We start from the raw sequence: 21,104 nt of genomic DNA on the forward strand, positions 1-21,104 counted from the left end.
TTGTGTAAAGAAGGCTTGGGGAATTTGAAATGGAACAGTACACAATAGAACAACGAACAAAAATCATTTAATTTAGTTTTTCAAACGGAAACTCAGTTATTCTGATGCAGAGTGCATTTCGTCGATATTTTCATGTGCAGACTGGACCCTCAGTGCCAACAATAAATCGCCCCATACTGCAAGGGACACAATATTTCTGTTACAGGAGATCTTCGGCGAACACATTTCATGTAGGAGTGATTTCAATTGGCCGCCGTGTTCGCCGGATTTGACTGCTCCAGACTTTTTTCTTTGGGGCTATTTGAAAGAGAGATTATACATCAATAAGCCACAGACCATACCTGAACTGAAAAAACAATATTCGCAATGAAATCTGTGCCATAACCCCTGAAATTTTGCGAAAAGTCATGCAACATGTTTGGGAAAGAGCACGACTTTGTGAAGCGAAAAATGGGCGACACCTGTGAGACATACCTTTTCACGTTTAAGTTAACAATATTCTCCATTCATATGCTGTATTTTGACAAAATAATGTTAACAATTTATTCAAGAAAAAAAAAGTTATAAAGCATTTAAACCATAACGTTCATTTTGCACCACCCTGTATATATATTTTTCTCAATAGTTTATATGTTTATTTTTTTTTCTTTCATTATCAAGCAAGCTCTCTGTTCCAGATTTTTTCTCCATTCAAATTAACCATATAACAGCTGCCAGTGTGTTTATGAAATGTATTTATTTATGTAAATATTTTTTTATGCAAGAGAACTTTATCTATTTATTGCCGGATAATGTTTTTAAAATCATGTTATTCTATGGCTGAAAATCAAAGAAGTTATTGTTCTATAATTATTTAACCATCATCCTGACATTCAAATTGTCTTGTGATTTCAGTAGGCCATCTGGCAGACAAAGTGGGTTTGTTTTTGCTCGGAAGCCAGCATTATCACGTTCTGGTAGAAAAATTAAAGGACGTGGGCTAATGGTAAGTGAAAATTCTTCAGTTTAAAAAAAATTGAATTTTTTGAATTTTTAAAATTTTAATTTAATTTATTTAAATTTTTTTTAGTTTTTAACTATCAGTGTTTCTGAAGCATAATAACCTTGCTTTATTTTTTTCCAAATTTTATCTCTATTTTAACATTTTAATTAAAATGTTGAATTTTTTTTCAATTCAATTTCAAATTTATTTTACAATTTGTGTGAGTACATGTTATATAATATTATTGGCAATCAAGGAGACAAATGTCCCATACTGGTTGTTACAATGAATAGGTTTATAAAATACAGTACAGTGACATTATTTGCAGATATATGGTGGGAAAAAAATACAGAAAAGAAAGCTGCAAATAAAAATAGTATAATTAACAAAAAATAAATAAAATATGTTTAAAATTGTAATATAAATAATAAAGGATATTCTCACACGCAACAGGGTGGAGGTGCTATAAAAATTACATATGAATAATATATCAATGTGAATTATTATTGTAACATTTAATAATTATAAAACATTTTAATTAATCTATCAATTGGTCTTCCCACACATGATCTTTTTTTTGTTCTTGTTGATACAGTCTAGTCTTTCTATTTGTTCAATTCATTAATTATTGTGTTTACCTCGTAACTGTGGAATACATTTTTTTTTTACAACAAATGCATCAAAATGGAAATCTTTTTTCTTTGTTTAATTTGGTGCTTTTATATCAGTAAAACAACTATCAATACCTAACCCATACTCTTCTTTTTCGTTTGTTAAGAAGCAAATACAAAGCTCTATACTTTGTTGACTGTTGCCAGCCTCTGAAATTAAAAAGTAGAATATTCAGTATTCCAATTTTCTCTGCAATTGCTCATGCTCTTAAATAAAATGAGATTGATGGCACACTGCAAGACTCTTTTCGTGTCATTTATGATACCCATTCTCCTGAATCAATTTTATTTGGCCTACTCCTCCCCCACCTGGAAATAACAAGTAAATTTATTGTTGCAACTGAGTATAGTATCCTTGACTACTACCATATTTCCCCTGCCTCAATCTAGTCCAGCAGTTTTTGTGACTATTTGGTTCCTGATTCTATTTTTGTGTGACCGATCCTATAGAAATTTTCTCACAGTCCAATGATAACTTTTATTAGGTACAGTGTATTTGATAATTTTGATGCTTACAAGCACACAGTCAATTGTGGCGCTACTTGTCTTTTACAATTTTTATATTTTTATTATATTTTTTATGCCACTTACTAGCTAGGCATTATCTAGTGTGTTCTTGTATTGGAGTTCAGTCTGGCTCCAACTGTCGACCGAACATGTCCTAAAAGTCTCTCTCTCTTCTATTAAATAACTAAAAAAAGAAAGGAGTCATGACTGTATGTTTTCCGAAATAACAACCAGACACATCCACCAGCACTAGCATCACCATACAATGTTTAAAATGCTCTAGAATGTAATGAAATCTCTAGCTTTAAAGTAAGCATAGACAAACCTTGTTAAAGCAAAAACATTATTACATTGCCTTAGAAACTTTGGTTGATTGAAAAAGTGTTTAACTAATATGAATCAGGGTTTCAAGGCAATTTAAAATGTGGTGTATGTGAGACAAACTCACAGACAAATATCGCTAGTTAATCTCAAGTGTGCACTAAAAGCAAATTTTGCTACCTGGGAATGTATGGCCAGTGCATCTAGCTATGCAGATCTAAGTACAAATTCGTGCTTGGGTATGTATGATCTTTAATTCTAAATCAACGAACTGTATACTAGTTAATTTTAGTCTGGTTCATAGTTTAGAGTTGATTGGTATTTCATTTCAGCTCCCCCCCCCTCCGTATTTGCTGCTTATTTTTTGTTTTATTTTGCTGTTAAATCAGTTCTAGAAAGCTGATACTTATGCTATACTCCTCACTCATGGTTCGTACGGTCCTTGAAAATCCACAAGTCCTTGGAAAAAAAAACAGTGTTTTCTGAAATAGTTTCTCCACTTTTTTTTTACTCAGTAAGTGACCTCCTTATAAAAAGTGCAAAGCACAGGGAATAAGCCTTAGCAGCCAATAACTCTGGATAATTGGATTTAAAGCACATTTTTTTCCCATTATTCTTAAGCTGGGTTTCCGTAGGAGCAGGTTTTCTGTGCCGCTCGCAAAGTGAATCACCCAGCGTGACATGATGTCCACTTATGAAAAAAAAAAAAAACAGGTTCAACTGTTTGTGTAGAGAACGCAACAAGCCTCACGGCAGTGTTTTACGTCGAGCGTGATTGGCCGACTGCTTCTAGTGGAGTCAAATGCGTCGTGCTCCACGCGTTTCACTGATCTTCTCTTCATTTTTGTTTTCTTTCACTTCCCTTCATCGAGCTCGATGCTTCCCTTCAAACTGGACCATGCAGACGACAGAGTAGCTGATGCCAGGGCCGTGAGCTGATGCGCCACGATAGGAAAACACAAACGTATAGTGTGGTTATGTAGCACGTTTCTGTCGACGTTAAATAATCCAGTTCGGTTCATGCTGTGCCAAAAACCTATGTTGAAATGCTTTTTGCCTTTTTATTCTCTGTGCGTGGAACCGCTCGGCCCAACACAATATTTAAATCACTGGCGGCGTGCTCTCACCCTCACACAAGCTCAGCTTTATATTGTAGGCTGATTTTTTCCACGTGTATGTCGGATTGTTTTTTTCTCCCAGAGATTGCTGGTTGTTATTTGTTGGCCGTTTTATTTATTTATTTTTTTTTATGATCATAAATGATCTTGTTTCTTTTCCTTGCCACTTTTATGGAATAAACGCTACAGTTCAAAATGAACTTCCTATGGTTGTTTTTTTCTTCAACTCAGTCGGCACGCTCTGGCCCCCAACAACCCACTTCTAGAAAAACCCGGCTTTATGGTAGCATGTATCCTGTGATCGTATGTAGACGTATTTGGAGTTGTTGCAAGTCATTAAACTTTTGTACTAGGTATTTTTTCTGGAGGACTTGAGAAATCAATATCTTAAAAGAAAAATTTCGTAAATTTTTGCCGAAATTTCAGCCTTTTGGTCCGTAAGTGAGTGAAGTTACCTCTAATTAGTGTCAAGAAAGTAATGATTTTTTAAAATTAAGGAATGATGTGAAGCGCTTGTACAAGGTTCTTTAAAGGAAGAAAACAAAAAGTGAGTGGCAAGTGTATATATGTACTTTTTATTAATAACTTGTGGCTGAAAAATCCCTGCTATCAAGATTGGTTTCCGAGTGTGCCAGACAAAAATGCCCCCAAATGCAAGCTGTGCTTCAATATCGCTTGAATGGGTGAATCGCCGCTGAAATCCATTGAGCTTATATTACTGGAGGAAGTATGACGCAGGGCCATAACTGCGATTTTTGTATTGTTTTGATGCCCCCACCAATTCGGAATTCAATAATTGCCACCCGGGGAAGTTGCCCTCCGCCCTCTAGTTCCGGCACTGGTATGACGTCAGTGGTCTACATCATTCCTTCTAAGGGGACTGTATAAGGAATTATAGCCCTTATATAGTGGCTATAATTCCTTGGAAGATCACGTGATGTGTTGAATGTCGGCGCAATCTCCGCTATTTTCTAATGGCATCCATAGTCATTTAAAGGAGTTTAAAACAATAAATGAAAGAAATAATTTCAGTATCGATGATATGATTCCAACATTAATGAAAAAGATAATTCCAGAATTAATGAAAGAAAAAATTCCAGAATTAATGAAAGAAAAAATTACAGAATTAATGAAAGAAAAAATTAAAGAATTAATAAAAGACATTTTCACCATTGATGAAAGAGAATTCCAAAATTAATGAAGCAATAATTCAAAATTAATGAAGCAATAATTCAAAATTAATGAAGGTTATTCCAGAAGTAATGAAAGAAATAATTCCAGAAGTAATGAAAGAAATAATTCCAGAATTGATGAAAAAATTCCAGATTTAATGCAACACATTATTCTAACATTAAAAAAATAAATTTTTTCAGCATTAATGAAATAAATTCAGAATTAATGAAAGAAATAATTTAATCTTTTTCTATCTTTAGAAGAGTTCTTTTATTTTAATCTAAAAGAAAATTAATTGCAATATTTAGAGACTAAACTACGTTTCAATGAAGAAATTGACAGGCACGAACTGTGTTATTCAATGTGTCATATGTTTTCCTTGCATTCGTTGTTGCTGCCATCACTGCAGCTCCATGCTCCCTCCAGTAATAAAAGCTTGATGCTGAAATCCTGTATGAAAAGTGAAAAGCATTGCGATTTGGTGAAAATCTGGCTTCATCTTCGAATTTATTGCTCAAGAAACTTCCTGCTGTGAATGATTCCATCAAGCCTGAAAGTGACATTGTTGAAAACAAAATAAACATTTCATTGGGGGTCAGTTATTGACAAATGAAGGTGTGAATGCAAAAATTATATGGACACTGCAATGTATAAAAAACCCATCATTCCTGCAAATCAATATAAACAACCTGGGGGGGGGGGAGCTGTAGATAATATGCAGTGGCCTATAAATCATTCTGAGAAATGTATTAGAGCATGAATTATTATAAATACTCATTGTGTTTTTAGTTTATAATTTTTGAATTATCAGCAAGAAATTAGAGTAATTTGTAACATTTTCCATGGAAGAAATTTGTCATAAAGCTCAGTGATTTTTTAATGATTCACACAGTGGGTTTTTCCTATGATAAAAACATGCACGTTATTTGTTTGAAATTTTTTTTTTTAATATTTCAATGTTGATGTGAAAATTTGAAGATGCATAAGTATGCAATGAATTCACTGTATGATATACATTACAGATGATGTGAAATAAAGTATGTAGAAATGTAATTTCTGAAAGTTTCAGTAAAAATTAAATATGCGCCTTTTATCAGGTGAAAAATATGCATTTGTAAAAAAAGTCCTTGAATTTTTAAGTTTTACCTTAAAAAGTGTTTGAATAGTCCTTGAATTTTTTTTCATTAGAAGAGTACGAACCATGTACACTCAACTTGTAGTACAGTCCTTCTCAAAAGTTTAGACGCTTAGATGCACTTTTCTTAAAATAACAAGAAAAATATGGCAAGTAAAATTAGCATCTTTTAATAGATAATAAAGGCATTTCTATTTATAGAAGCAATTATTAATTCTATGAAAGAACATTTAGAATATTTATAGTATCGAAACTACAAAAAATGGCTATCTCAAAAGATTAGAGGAGATTCAAATTAACGAAAATTACAGGCTTTTAATAGCTAATAGATACAAATCCTTCCAGTGGGTCAATATAAATTTAATTGGATTATGCAACTGCCTTGTTAATGTACTAATTGGTTAAATATTTTATAAAGTCGCATAATATATATAGTAAAATCTCTTAAGTCATCAGTCACCCTAATAAGTTGTCACTCCGGTTAAGTCGTAATTTTTCTTCAGGCTTTTCCAGCTTCCATAGACAACAATGTTATTAAACCCTCGTTTACTCGTTGCTGATTTCGGTTAACTCGTCACTATGAAAAAATTTGAGAAAGTGGAACACACTATTTTTATGGCTCCCATTAAAAAAAGAGCTTGTTAACAGCATTGCCGTATGCTTAAAAGTCACCATAAAATCCTATATACCCAAACGGAACAGTTTAAGTAACAAAAGTTACGCTGGGGAAGTTCATTCGTCAACTAAGGTTTTTTGGAACGTTGAGGACTGTTCAAGCTAGATCTCATTTCTGTATGGGCGCTAATGGAGAAACCGCAAGACACCCAGGCTCTGTCGCAAGAAGCAACGTAAGCATTTCAGCCCTCCAGGGCATCTCCGGAAAAACAAAAATTTATTGATCCGTCAAAGATTACACTTAGTGCAAGGAAATCAAAAATTATGTAAATCAAAGAATCAAATTAATCAAGTTAAAGTCGAATGTGGCTACGGATAATTAATTATCATAGAAAGCATGGACTCTACTAATTTAGGGCTTGAAATTTAAACAAAATATCTTTGTTGAAAAAAATTAGACATTCTTTCCCAAGTTGAGGTCTTATGTCTACTTTTCCCTGCCCAGGGCCCCTCCACCAAGTCAAAAGTGTTCGAGATTACTTTGTAGTTGTATCATGAACTACTGATGAAGAATTAAAATACTAAAATTAAATTTGATGTCTATGTAAAATTAATGTGTAATAGAGAGTTCTATTATGAAGAAGAGCTACTTATTCAAACAGTTGCTCTGTTAGTCTAAATTAAAAATTACTGGTATAAATCAAAGTGTACAGTACATTTCACCACAATAATTTAAGTAATAAGACATAAAAAATTGCTATTATTTTTTCTTTCGCAATCTATAAATTTTATTAAAATTGTTATTTTGATTCATACTTTAATAAATTTCACATTACTTTAAATTTATACGATTTTCACAACATTGCACATTGAAACTGATGGCACTCCGCTTAAGCCGTCATAATTTTTCGATGATTTGAGGTGACGACTTATCGAGGTTTTACTTTATTTTGTTTAGATCTCTTTTAACACTTTTGCTGCAAGGCTTAATTTGTTTTCAGAATTTTTCTGAATGAATGTTCACAGCGGTTGCAATGTCAAGGCTATATCGCTAGAAGTAGCATTTTAGTAACATAGCAAAACACATTCACTGTGTCACCACGTTGGCCTCACCTACCAGCTGGTGCAAGACAATGGTAATGCCCCCCCCCCCCCACATGGTGGCACCTGCAGTGAACGTTTTAAGAATCAGTGTTTGGACGACCAATTGCAAAAGTTAAGGAAGCTTGACCATTATCGAAGCTTCACCTTACTGTCTACTGAAAACATTCATCTGGAACATTCAAATTTGATTTGTTTGCACCACTAAATATGCTACCGAGCTATTTGTCGCCATAAAACATGATTTTGTGCCCATTTCAGTCTCTCCTCTTTCTGACACGATCCTGCCTCTTCACATGGGCAATGACTGAAATTGGCTGAAGCCGATAGAGCCTGGCTTTGGGTTCTCCACTTCTCTTTAGTGTGTTCCGTTACTTGTAATCTGCAGTTTTTACATTTTTATTATATTTTTTATGCCACCCACTAGCTAGGCATTATCTAGTGCATAGTTTCCCAAACTTTTTGTTCCATCACCCCCTTTCTCAGAATTCTTTCCCTTTCATCACCACCAACTTAAGCAAACCCGTAGGATCCTATGTTATACTCGTAGCTTCTATCGCCCCCCCCCCCCCAGACCATTCCATTGCTCACTTTGGGAAACACTGATCCAGTGTCTTCTTGTATTGGAGTTCAGTCTGGCTCTAACTGTCGACCGAACATGTACTAAAAATCTCTCTTCTATTTCTTCTATTAAATAACTTAAAAAAAGAAAAGGAGTCATCACTCAGTATGTTTCCAAAATAATGAGACATCCACCAGCACTCACATCACCATAGAACTGGTGACCCTTATTTAGCAGATGTTTGAGAGCCATGAGCTCAAAGACATAAACAACTACCCTTCCTCGCTTCATAATGTGAACTGTCGCTTGCTGACTTCCTTTTTTTTCTTTGTGCCTGTGGTGCTTTTGCTGACTGACTGAGGGGTATTTCCTCAATTCTCTTCATGGATTGTGCTCAACTTTTTTTGGATATGCTAAACACTGCTGAAACAGGTATGTCTTCTGAATTAGAACTTTCACATGTTTCCTTTCGCACGCCTTTTATTTGGAAATCTGATGTAGATCTTTGGTTCCTTCAGATCGAATCAAACTTTAAAATAGCCAGAATGGCTGATCCTAAATAGCAATTTCACTGTGTTGTGGCAGCTCTCGATGTCGAAGCGTTGTCATATGTTAGTGATTTGATCAGAGATCCTGTTACAGATGATTCTTATAACCAGTTAAAATGTATTTTTTTGTCAACAGTTTTCACTATCAGAAACTTCCCGCTTACAAGTTCTACTTCAAGAGCTAACTCTTGGGGATAAGCGACCCTCTCAGTTGTTGCATGAGATGCATACATTAGCTAGCAAGAAAATTTCAGATGAAGTGCTTAAAACCCTTTGGTTACAGCATTGTCCATCCATACACAGCAGGTACTTTTTGTTAGTAAGGATACATTGCCAGATTTAGCAGAAATGACAGATAAAATTACAGAAGTCACTGGGCACACACAGACTATTTCTGAGGTCAGTCATAACGAACCCATCAGCTTGCAATCACTTCAAAGTCCAATTTTGACTTCGACTACTGCTGTTGACCACTTTTCCTGCTATAGAGAAAAAAATTTAGCAAGAAGGGAAGAGCTTGCCCAAATTCTCGGTCTGGAGAGAGTTGAGCCATCTAGTGATGGTACATCCAAACATAAACCTTTTTGTTGGTACAATTTCAAATTTGTTAGAAAAGCATCAATATGCATTAAACCTATGATTGGTTGGAAAACTAACTGGCCCATCTGTTGTGGCGACGGCAGGTGATGGCCGGCATTTAGTTCGCTTTTTTGTTCATGATCAAAAATCTGGTACTGGTTTTTTTAGTGGACACAGGCGCTAGCATTGTTTTCTCACGAGATACACAGGTACATAAAGCAGCAGATACAAACTTTTCACTATACGCAGCTAACAATACTAAAATTTCTACGTATGGTTGCAAATCTTTAACAGTGGATTTAGGATTATGCAGACTGTTTAGATGGTCCTTTGTTGTAGCTGATGTTAATCGCCTGATATTAGGTGCTGATTTTTTATAACATTATGGTCTATTAGTAGACGTAAAAATTCTAGTTTGACTTCACTTTCAATCAAATGTAGCAATACCAGTTGCACTACATTAGGCTTAAAGACGATTTGTGGAGATTCCCCCTACTTGAAAATTTCCTAATCTTAGGAATCCTTCTATGCTTGGAGTTATTTCTAAAACCTACTGTTACACATTGAATTGCTACTAAAGGTTCTCCTGTCTTTATCAAAGCCTGCAGGCTTCCATTTTTGCTAAAAAATGGCAGGCTTCAAAATTTGCCATTGCAAAACACGAAGTTCAAACACTAATGGATCAGGGCATACTGGGACCTTCAAAAAGTCTATGGGCAAGCTCGATACACATTGTTTCTAAACGTAATGGAGAATGTTGTTTATGTGGAAATTGCAGAAAACTTAATTATGACACGTAAATAAACAATTTATGTCCAATACAAACATCAAGGCAGGGGACTCATAATGCTTTCGTTCTTAAAAAACTGTTTCGTGTGTTCGTGCAGCTGGACACCGTATGGAAGTTTCTTCAACAACCATATTCGAGTCCATATGAAGTTATTGAACCATCTCTGAAAGTGTATATAGTGAACATTAAAGGTAAACTAACAAGGTTTTCAATAGACAGATTGACAGCATTTTTGCTTGATTGCATTTTCAATGAGCAGTCGCCGTTCACTGAACTGAAACAGCCTTATGTAACTCAATCAGGATGTACGGTTCATATAAGAATTTCTTGATATTATTCTTATTCATGCAGTTTTTGAAATTAATAATATTGTTTTTTGCAACCTTTTTTGAAGATTAATATTATGTTTTGCAAAATTTTCATTCTTCAATTTTCTTATATGTATATATTATGCCTATTATATATTCTACATGATCATTTTTGCATATACTTACATTTATGAATTTTTTTGCCATTTGCAATTTATTTTTTGCTCGATCATTACCTTTGAAAAAATTTTTGTATAGCATATTTTTAGCAATTTTCAAGAATTTTTTTTTTTTTTCATGTCAGTACTATATTAGTTTCCGTAACAGTATCGTCATATCGTTGTAACTATATTGTCATATTTTTCCGCATTGTGCCATATGTTGTCTTTCAGACTCTGTGGGGGGGGGGGGGGGTGTATTGCGGCGCTGCTTGTTTTGTGGAATTTTTATTGTTTTTTATGCCACTCACTAGCTAGGCATTATCTAGTTTCTTGTATTGGAGTTCAGTTTGGCTCCAACTGTCAACCAAAAGCATGTACTAAAAATCTCTCTCTTCTATTTCTTCTATTAAATAACTTTAAAAAGAATTCACCATAGATGTCTCCTTGTGACAGGCGATTTCCTAACTACTTGTATGAATCAAATTCAAGCTTCTTTGATCTGTCTATGAACAGTATCTGTAGAACTTTTTACTCCAAGATCTTTCATAATTTCATGCAGGGTGATTTTGTTATATTGAAGCCAATCTTCCAACAGTTTTGTTTTCGTATAAACTTTTACTGCGCTGCCTATCACAACCAGGTTTTGGCTTTTGGGGTGCACATAGGATCAATACACATAGACACTTCATTTCGACCTGCTCAAAGAAATAGCAATGCCTTTTACAGCCTTTCGTTTTGCTTTCAAATGAAGTACTCGAAGGATTTTATTGTACACAATATGCGACGACTTCTGCAATTTTTTTTTAAACAAAAACCAAACCGATAGCTTTTCACTTTTATACTATCATGTCTCTGACATGTCATATAGATGCAATCTTCAAAATTTGCATATAATCACAAGTTTTTCTGAACTTTTGAGGCAGCTATTTTTCAAAGTTTTGAGTTTAAAAAAATTCAAAACCTTTTCCCCTCAACAATGACCGAAGTTTAAAGTAGGTTTTTGCATTCTGATCACAGGTAAAAAAAAATTAAATCGAAAGTTTGAAATTGTATCCTGTACAGTTAAAAATCTATAGTGCCTAAACTTTTGAGATGGACTGTAACTTAATTTCATTTTATTTACTTCAGAAAAAAAATTATAGACTAATCAAAGTAGTATCAGTAGTTTTTCTAATGGTAAGTCCTTTTGATTGTATGTTACCTAATCTTATATTTTGTCGATTCTGATTAAGATAGTAATGCTGCTGTAGGTGGTTGAAAAAATTTAAAAAAATAGCATCTATATTTTGAATTTACTCTCACTAATTTTTAAAATTGTTGGTGAACTTCCAAAAGTTTCCATATAAAAGTGCCCCCTTCAAAACTTTGATTTTGGATTTAAGTATTCATAGTGACAAATAAAAATCATGTATTGAAATGCTTATGAAATTTTTAATTTTCACAGCGATATAGAACACCATCTCCTTCTGGCAGTCGTTCTGGTAGCGAGACACCACCGCATTGGCGACAGGCTCAGGCAAGAGTGGTGCCACTTGACAAAGTCATCAAAAAAGTTAGCCAGATAGATAGATCTAGGTAGCACAAATACACCTCATTTTCAAGATTATAATTATATTTTCCTGCATCATTTTAATTTTCAGTTAGGAACTGTGTATGCATTTTTTAATGCAAAATCATGATTTCAAATACCTATATATATAAACCTAATACATATAATTTTTTTTTTTATCAGGTCTGTAACTCCTTCAGCACAAGATGATTTTGAACAAGAAGTTTCTCAAAAAGCAGATGGCATACCATTAAGACAAAGACTTGGGTAAGTGGAAGAGTGTTTACCTTAAAATAGTATGTAAATAAGTTCTTAGCCTTTTTAGCCACAACCTAAAAACCAAAAACAAAACCAACTTCGTAACCCATGCACTATTTTGAATTCAAAAATTCCCACAACAAAAAGATTGCTACCACGGGGAGGCTCACATCGAGGTGTTAGCGCACCAACGTTTTGGTGAGTATAAAAAAAAGGCTGCCGTTCAGAATCAACAATAAATTGTAGGTCCTGGTGTGTAGAAAATGACTATGGTGCGACAAAAATGATCAAATGAATTCAAAAATTTGTATTAAATATTCTTTATTAATGAAATATTTTGTTTTAAATATGAATGACCAGTGATGTAACTAGTGCATTTATAACAGCCAATGCTTCCAATTTTTCAGCCTTATTAAAATCTTCCTGTCGGAAATCGAATTCTTCCGATTTTTCGTATCTTCATACAAAAATCCCTAAAAGTCATCAAATTGAGCTTTGTTTGAATGGAAAATCCCTAAAGAAAATACTCTTTCAGTCCTTGCAATTTCAGGCTGACCCCGTTTTCTCAGGAAAAATATGGGGAATCAGGATTCCAAATAAGAAAAATCTGTAATTGTTACCAAATATGATGGTTAAAGTAAGCAAATTGGATAATTATTGCTAAAAAAAATCAGGAAAGGGAAAAATACATCCTGGAAAAACAGGACTTATATATAAGTACACATGTTAGTCACACACATATAAGGTCACACATTGAAATTTCAAAAAGTGTCCAAATTTTCTCTTTTATTTGTTTGACATGTTTTCTTTGATGCGGAATGTGTCATCATGGGATAAACTACAGATTTTTCAAATTTATGAATTGGCACCTATGATAGCAGGATTGTGAGTGAATTTTTTCAAGTGTTGGATTAAGATATGGGTTTTACTGTACAAAACTGTCCAAAACCCAATGTATAACACTGGCATAAATAATTGACTCTTGAAAGTTAATCAAGTTCACATGAGGTTGGGATTGAGGACAACTTGTTGAATTGGGTAGAATTGTGGTTTAGAGATAGGTCACAACGAGTTATGGTAAATGGGAAATTTTCCAAGGACAGTTGTGAAGAGTGGAGTCCCTCAAGGAAGTGTTGTAGAGCCTATTCTCTGTTCACCTTTTATCGATAAACTCTATCATAGTATCAGTGGGATTGTTATAGGGTTGGCAGGTTTTTGTCACATTGTTGGAGGGGTCAAAAACCACCATCAGTTACGTCACTGACTGTCATGTTGAAAACCTTAAATATTGTTTTTCAATATAATAATTTCTATAGAAAATACGCACATTGTGTGTGATTGCATGTAATATTTAAAGTGACTATGACACATAAAGAATAAATATTTAATATGATTATAAAATAATTTTTTTTTCTCTACAAAATTTTCTACAATATGTATTGGTTCAGGTTTTGAACAGAACACACGGATTTTACTGTACAAAACTGTACTTAAATTATCAAAATCCAAATTTGTTGAAAAAAAAATAAAACAGTAAAAACATAAAAAACTGCCCCTAACTTATCTAAAACCTGTATTTTACCAAAATATGACATGAAAACAAATGCATTCCTTTGATTGCACTGCTCAACACTGATTTTGTTCCCAAAGATGTTTCAGTGTTTCAGAATCTGAATTTGAAATTGGTTTTATCACATTGGCTCCAGTTTTAATACAATACAAAGCCGCAACAGGTAAAATACCCAACGACAACGAGGTAGTTGAGAAAAAGATTCCCTTAACAAATATGGATGACATATATTTCTAAAATACAGTGATCCAATTGAAAATGCAATTATAAAAACTGAAGACTATATATACATGATAAAATATCATACAATGCCCATAAACACTGTGTATGATTGTCTTATTCTGAATATGGATATCTTCTAGATTTATCCCAACATGTTTATCCTATTGCTTTTTAAATGTGTCAACTATATCTAACTATGTTAGATATTACTATCCCCAGGGGTTAAGCTATTTCATTTATTAACAACCCTATTAGAGAAAATTTCTGGCGACACCACACAAGCTAGAATTGCCCATTACCAATCGATGCTGGTGTCCTCTTGTCAAAGTAGTCGATTGGCAGTGTATTAATGATTTATGGCCCATCCTATCCATCCCGTTGAAAATTTTGAACACTTTGATCATATCCCTGACACCTGCATTCTCCCAATGTGCACATATTTAAAAAGTGAAGTCTTTTTTCATAACTAAAGCTGTAACGTGAGGAGGCCCAACAAGGCTCCGCTGGGATCATCGTCAAACTCAGAATTATTTGTATTGAGAAATGAATTATATGTGCAATATACAATATTAGTGTTTCGCAAAATGTTATGTATTTGTGCAATATAAAATAATAGTGTCTTGCAAAAGTGTTATACATAAAAGTGCAATAATTTACTTTCATGCCGTTGGTGGGTCGCAAACCATTTTGCAGTAAAATAATTCCATGAAATTCCTCATAAGGCAATAGGCCTAAAATTTTGGCCCCTGGCCAGGTCACCAATTCTTAGTATTTGTGTTGTTTCCAGATTCTGTGATATATTATTTTGTGCACTATTATTTTGTTTCCATAATATGTAAATTAGATGCTGAGTTCAGTGCTGCAGGTTCATCTTGGTGATTGGTTCCTGTCATGATGCATGATGGAAGTGCGCTCAGATAAATACCGGATACACAGTGAGATGCATCACTGATTCCAGCTCCTATGAAACAGTTGTCTTATCATAAAGGCATTTTGCCCTATTGAGGCGTGCTCCAGGTGATCTCTCAATCATAGCGATATACTGAAAGTGGAAAGGTGTGCCTCTGCACTGCTTAGGTCTCGTCATCCGTTCTAAGGTTTGACCTGTGGTTACTCCATGGATTGACCGGTAGCCTGACTGGCTGCTTCTCGACTTCCCTTGATGTCATCCTGATTTTGTTTTCTATTCTATGGTTGACCAGTAGCTTGACCGGATACCTTTTGGTGTGAATCAACACTATCCTGGTTCTGCATCTCTCCAATGGTTAGACACGCAAAGGACTAACCAATCGACTGATAAGAAAGTCTGGACTACCTCCAAATTGACTGAGTTCTAGCTGATATTGGTCTAGTGATGCGAATGACATGATCGAAATAGTGTATTCCTGGTCATCTCAACAAATGGTGAGATTGTGCCGATTATCGATCTAGTTAAATGTTATGTTGAGGAAAAAAACTGATAACTAGAGCCCGGATTATATTCACTAAAAAAAATGGCAAAATATGCTCTAAAAACATGCAAATATGCACTTAAAACTGATAAAATATGCACTTAAAACTGATAAAATATGTACTAAAAATGTCAAAATATACATAAAACTCTCAAAATATACACTAAAAATCCTGAAAATTTGAAAAATGCAAAAATATGTACCGAAAATGGGATATATGCATTAAAAAAATCACCATGCAAAAAAGCAGATATGTTTCTAAAATGTATAATTTCTATTTCTTAGTGCACATTCATTCACAAAAAATATTCCCACATATGCATAATGCATATATAGATAACTTATACATACATATAAGTTATTTTTATATATTACTACATATGCATGCTATATGTTCTATTTAGGCCGGGATCTGACTATAAAAGTTTTATTAAAGTTCTGTTATAAAATTTGCAAAATTCAACCAATTAGCCCATGGGTTACATTTGAACGAATGCTATCAATAGGATTATTGTTTGTTTTTTTCAAAACTTTAGTGTAATCCTGGCCAGTAATAGAAGAATTTCGATGCAATTTCTGAAAATTTTAAGAGTTTTGACCTATCTCTAGAAGTAGTCTTACAACAAAACGATTGATATTTGAATAATGCAGTGCTACAAAGTTTGTAGTGGAAACATCTCTATGAATTCACTAAATCCCACCAGCGGAGGAAAAACCCTGATATTATGGAAATAGTATATGATATTTATTTGAAAAAACAGATTGAGAAATAAACCTTCAAAAATATGCATTTATTCTGAAAATTCTTTGATTTTATGCATTTAAATGCATTAATGCTAAAAAAAGATCAAAATATGCATTTGCATATGATCCGGGCTTTAGTGATAACTAAATGTTAAAAAAATGCTATACTGAGATTACAAATTTTAATACTTAACAAAACAAAGGTTTATTTTATAAGGAACGATCGGATTTGTTTCATTGTTGTCAGCTGTTCAATGATTAATACTGGATTTAAAAATAACAACTGAACCTGGAAATGCAAAAGGTACGTTGCAAAGCCTCATGTGATATGCAATGAAAATCAAATTTCAATGATAAAAAAAATACATAAGCAGCACAAAAATCACATTCGAACCGGGCAAAATGTAAATCAATAACAAACTCAATATCAATATATATAAACCAGTGATGTCTGATGATACAAATGGAATAATAAATTGAGTAGAATCATGGTTGTCAAATTTGCTCCCTGGATAGATATCCATTCCCCTCCCCCCACAAGCTGGGTTTTTTTTGGGGGAGGGAATTGTTTGTTTTCGAAGAAAATTAATTTATGTATTCCAAAAATTACTGCATAGTGCAGCAATGTTAGGTGTATATTTTGAAGTATTTTTAAAAAAATTCTTGGGAGCAAAAATGTGATAAATAATTTCTTGTAATCACAAACATTTTTATAATTCTTCTACCTTTTTTATGTAAGCATTTAGTTGCAAGATTCATATATTAAACTGTTACACGAAATTGTATAACCACACACATGAACTTAGATATGTATTATGTGATAAACATATGCAGAGAAATTATTGCTTACTTGGTATAATGTGGGGTATTTTTCACACACACACACACCAACCCTTGTATAAATAAATTGAAGCCTTTGTGAAGAAGTAAACTGATTTTTCATTCAAAAAATATTTACATGTTTGCATTGCTTTCTTATAAATTTTATACGGATGCATGAGACTTTCATAATTGAAATATCCATAGACAAAAATAACATTATCTCATAACGAAAAGAAAATAATTGTGGGATTCTTGAATTGAACACTGATAACGAACACCTTCAAGAGAAACAGAACAAAAAGCATAGTTTTTCTTATGAAAATAACACCTAAGCAGAAAATAAGCCTTAGCTTGATTTTTCAAGATGCTCATAATATAAGCCAGACTCAGAAAATTTGCCTGTTAGAATCGTCAGCCAGATGAAGGCATTCTGTAGGTCAGTTGTTATACATGACGGGTTTCTTGCATAAAGTGATATTAATATATAATGTTATTGACATTTATGTTTAATGATAAGTTGAATATTATTCAATATTATTTAATGATTATTCAAGTTATTCTGTAGTTTTAAGTTCCCAAAAATGGCTAATTTGGACAAGTGGAAAACACCTCCAGCGTAATGAATCCTTAGAATGACTTATCTCCTCCTCTTAGCCAGATCAATTTTTAATTATCACTGTTCCTTTAAAAATATTTCAGAATTTAATTTAATGAAGTAGGGATATTCTTTAACAGTGAGGAATTTAAGAAAAAGAGAAGCATGAGACTTTATCTCCTGAAAGTTTGGGTTCTATTTAAAAAAAAAACTATGGTTCGGGTTACATAGCTAAAAGGTTTTATTTTTGACGTATCAGGACACTTTTGGATACATTTTCTGCGGGGTTTGAAAAATTTGGAGAAAAAAAAATTCAGGCACCATTTTGATTTCTCAGAATTTTCATTTATTTTACCACAAACAATCTTCTTGCTACAATTCTGCATATAACTCAAAGTTCAGGTACAATTACACAGAAGTTGGTGTGTTTGTGTGTGAACAATTATTCCCTTACTTATAGTATGGTCAATTTTATTGATCAAATACATAGTTTAACATGCACCAAAAATGTATATTTAGACATAATGTAAGATTTACACATAAATTTGTACATACATGTTTAAATTAGATATTTTGAGGTTATGTGGAAAAAGGAAATTCAATTTTTCCCATTTTGCGTAAAAAACCCAACAAGGGCTGGGTTTTTTATTAAAAAAACCTGGGTTTTGTACAACCCTGACGAATAGGAATATAAATAGAAAATTAAAAGTAAAAATTAGTGGCTTCAGACTACATTGAAATAGGGAGAATATGCATTATTTCCAAAACTAGAGCCACAATCTTGCAAAAGTAACTCCAGTTTTGAAATCCAGCAGCATAAATTTTTCCCTAAAACAGTTGAAACATCCTCGAGAACACTTTTTTTTAATAGTGTTATAGGGCTACTAATACACTATAGAAACTGTCATTACTCTTTTAAGACTCTTTAGCAGTCCAATTCCAAAATTTGAAAGTCAGAGTTTACAATGTTGACAGCACTAAGTAACTACAGTCGACAATAGTAAACTTAAGTGTATCTATATTGTAATGTGGGGGTATAACACCCTACATTACAGTATAGATACATTTAAGTTTACTATAAGTTAAATGAACAATAAATTTTCTGTCTTTCCTTTTGCAAAGTTGCAAATTATAATTAATATTTGATTTTAATTATTGTTTTAAATCAGTGTTTAAAAATAAAGCATTGTAATATGCGAAAAAATAAGTTTTTCATCATTATGTTATAAAAAATATAGCCTACCTATTCTATTAAAACATCATCCAGAAACATTCATTTAGGTTTTTGATGGTTTAAACTAGTTTTGACAGTTCAAACCAGTTTCTGATGGTTCAGAAACCTTGATCCTTGTCACTTCGAAAACTTGACCCTGAATTGTTAGCAGATTCACGGATGACGTAAAGCTAATGTGGGGGTAGTGGATAATCCAACCGATAGGCAGATGCTCCAGACGAACTTGAATATGATTGCTGCATGGGCTAATGAATGAAGCATGACCTTTAGTGTTGATATTGGTTCAACATATTGGTTCGAACAACCCATGTTTCACTTATGAGTTGAATAGTTTTATTTTCCCGGATGCAACTAGGGTCACCGATTTAGGAATTCTCATTGACGAGCGGCTTATGTTTTCTGGACATTGTTCAGCGATGGTAAAAAAAAAGCGAATACATTATTCGGTTTAATTTTCAAAAAGGTTTCTTCTCATTCTCCTTAACTCATTTTTCTACTTTTCAGAGGCTTAGTTTGTCCTGGACCGGAGTATGCTGTAAAGTTTTGAAGACCATACCTACAGAGGGACATAGAATTGGTTGAGGGGGTTCAGAGAAGAGCCACATGTGCTCTTGTGGGCACACAAGGCTTAAGTTACAAAGAAAGACTGGATTTCTTGAATATGTTTATATTGGAGGGATGCAGGTGTTGCGGAAATATAATTGAAGTGTTTAAAATTTTCAACAGGATAGATCATGAATTATTAATACACCGTCAATCAGCTGCTTCAACAAGGAGACACCAGTATCATTTAGTAAGGGAGAATTCTAATCTTGCCTCCAGGGGTCATGAATTCTTATGCAATTAACACATTCAAAAAGAAGTATGATAAACATAGTGGGATAAATCAAGAAGCTATCTATACTTAGATTAAGATAACCATAATCTCTTTTATGGGCTATAATATAGTGTATTACCTAGTACTAATTATTCGTTTTTTCTTATTTGGTATATGCTTTTATATTGGATTGCTGTATTTTGGTTTGATTTGACATCCATATTTTTTATGAGCATCTTTTTTTTTCAGCCACCTTGTTGAGCATTTTGCCTGTTGTGGCCCTTGTTTGTATTTGTTCTTATTATATTTTTCTTTGTTTTACATCTAGTGAGCTTCATCACTCACTACCATATCACCTTAAATAACATGTCATTATCATGTCATTATAACATTTATCATTTATAAATTTTAACCACTTGCATGGGATAATAGCATTCATCTTTAAGAACTCTTGATGGTTATTTGTGTGAATTTTGGAGAATAAATACATTAAAGTTATCTTATTGTAAAAAAACTGAGAATAAAAACTCAGAAATATATATACATATATTTTAAGATATAATAAGTTTATATATATGTATTAAAATATAAATTTTCATGATGCATTTTATTGATAGACGGCGAATCAGTGATGGCAGAACAGATGAAGATGAATATGGTCTCAGAAGTGTCTCAAGTAATGTTCAAAGAGGCAGAAATGAAAGGTTTGCTTTGAGGGATTTTTTTTCTTTTCTAAAAGTTCATTGCTCATATAGCACCCTATGTTATTTGAGTACATCTTGGATAGGGATTTTTGACCCTTTGTACCAATCAGACTAAGGCCAGAGATTCCCCCTTTTTGCTGGAGACACCATGAGTCACCCAGGCTCTGTTGCAAGAAGCACTTCAGCCCTGGGGGGAGGGAAACCTGGGCATCTCCAACACAACCACAATTTATTAATACATTGAAGACTACATATAGTGCATCATAATTAAAATTGTGAATCAAGTAAAAGTCAAAGTGCAACGGGCACCTATAATAAACAATTATAGAAAGTTGCATAAAATCATATCGCAAAAGGTGCATTCAGAAGTTTGATCAATCAAGGATTGTATGACAGAAAAGGTGGGACATTCCATTCTGCTCGGATAGTTCAATCCACCCACTCTTTGCTAGTAAGATGAAGGCCAGGGACCCCATTGCAGAATAATATTTAGCAAATAATGATATAAAAACAATAATTTAATTGTTTTTTCATCCAAGCTCAAGTATCCCTGGTTAAGAACCACTG

At 33.4% G+C, this 21,104-nt stretch overlaps 1 protein-coding gene across 2 annotated transcripts in view; it reads left to right on the plus strand.

The window, feature by feature from the left end:
• Positions 1 to 21,104, plus strand: part of LOC149066997 (uncharacterized) — a 79,217-nt gene that overhangs the window by 32,473 nt on the left and 25,640 nt on the right. For both annotated transcript variants that reach the window (XM_089253051.1, XM_089253050.1), the window contains 4 exons: positions 895 to 985; positions 12,016 to 12,146; positions 12,304 to 12,387; positions 20,451 to 20,537. In XM_089253051.1, coding sequence (XP_089109177.1) covers positions 895 to 985; positions 12,016 to 12,146; positions 12,304 to 12,387; positions 20,451 to 20,537 — 393 coding nt within the window. The remainder of the gene's footprint in view (positions 1 to 894; positions 986 to 12,015; positions 12,147 to 12,303; positions 12,388 to 20,450; positions 20,538 to 21,104) is intronic.

Source organism: Pholcus phalangioides, unplaced genomic scaffold, assembly GCF_987345545.1.
Source record: "Pholcus phalangioides strain wild (caught in Gottingen) unplaced genomic scaffold, Ppha-v1.0 ptg000031l_1, whole genome shotgun sequence".
In the NCBI taxonomy this organism is placed as follows: Eukaryota; Metazoa; Arthropoda; class Arachnida; order Araneae; family Pholcidae; genus Pholcus; species Pholcus phalangioides.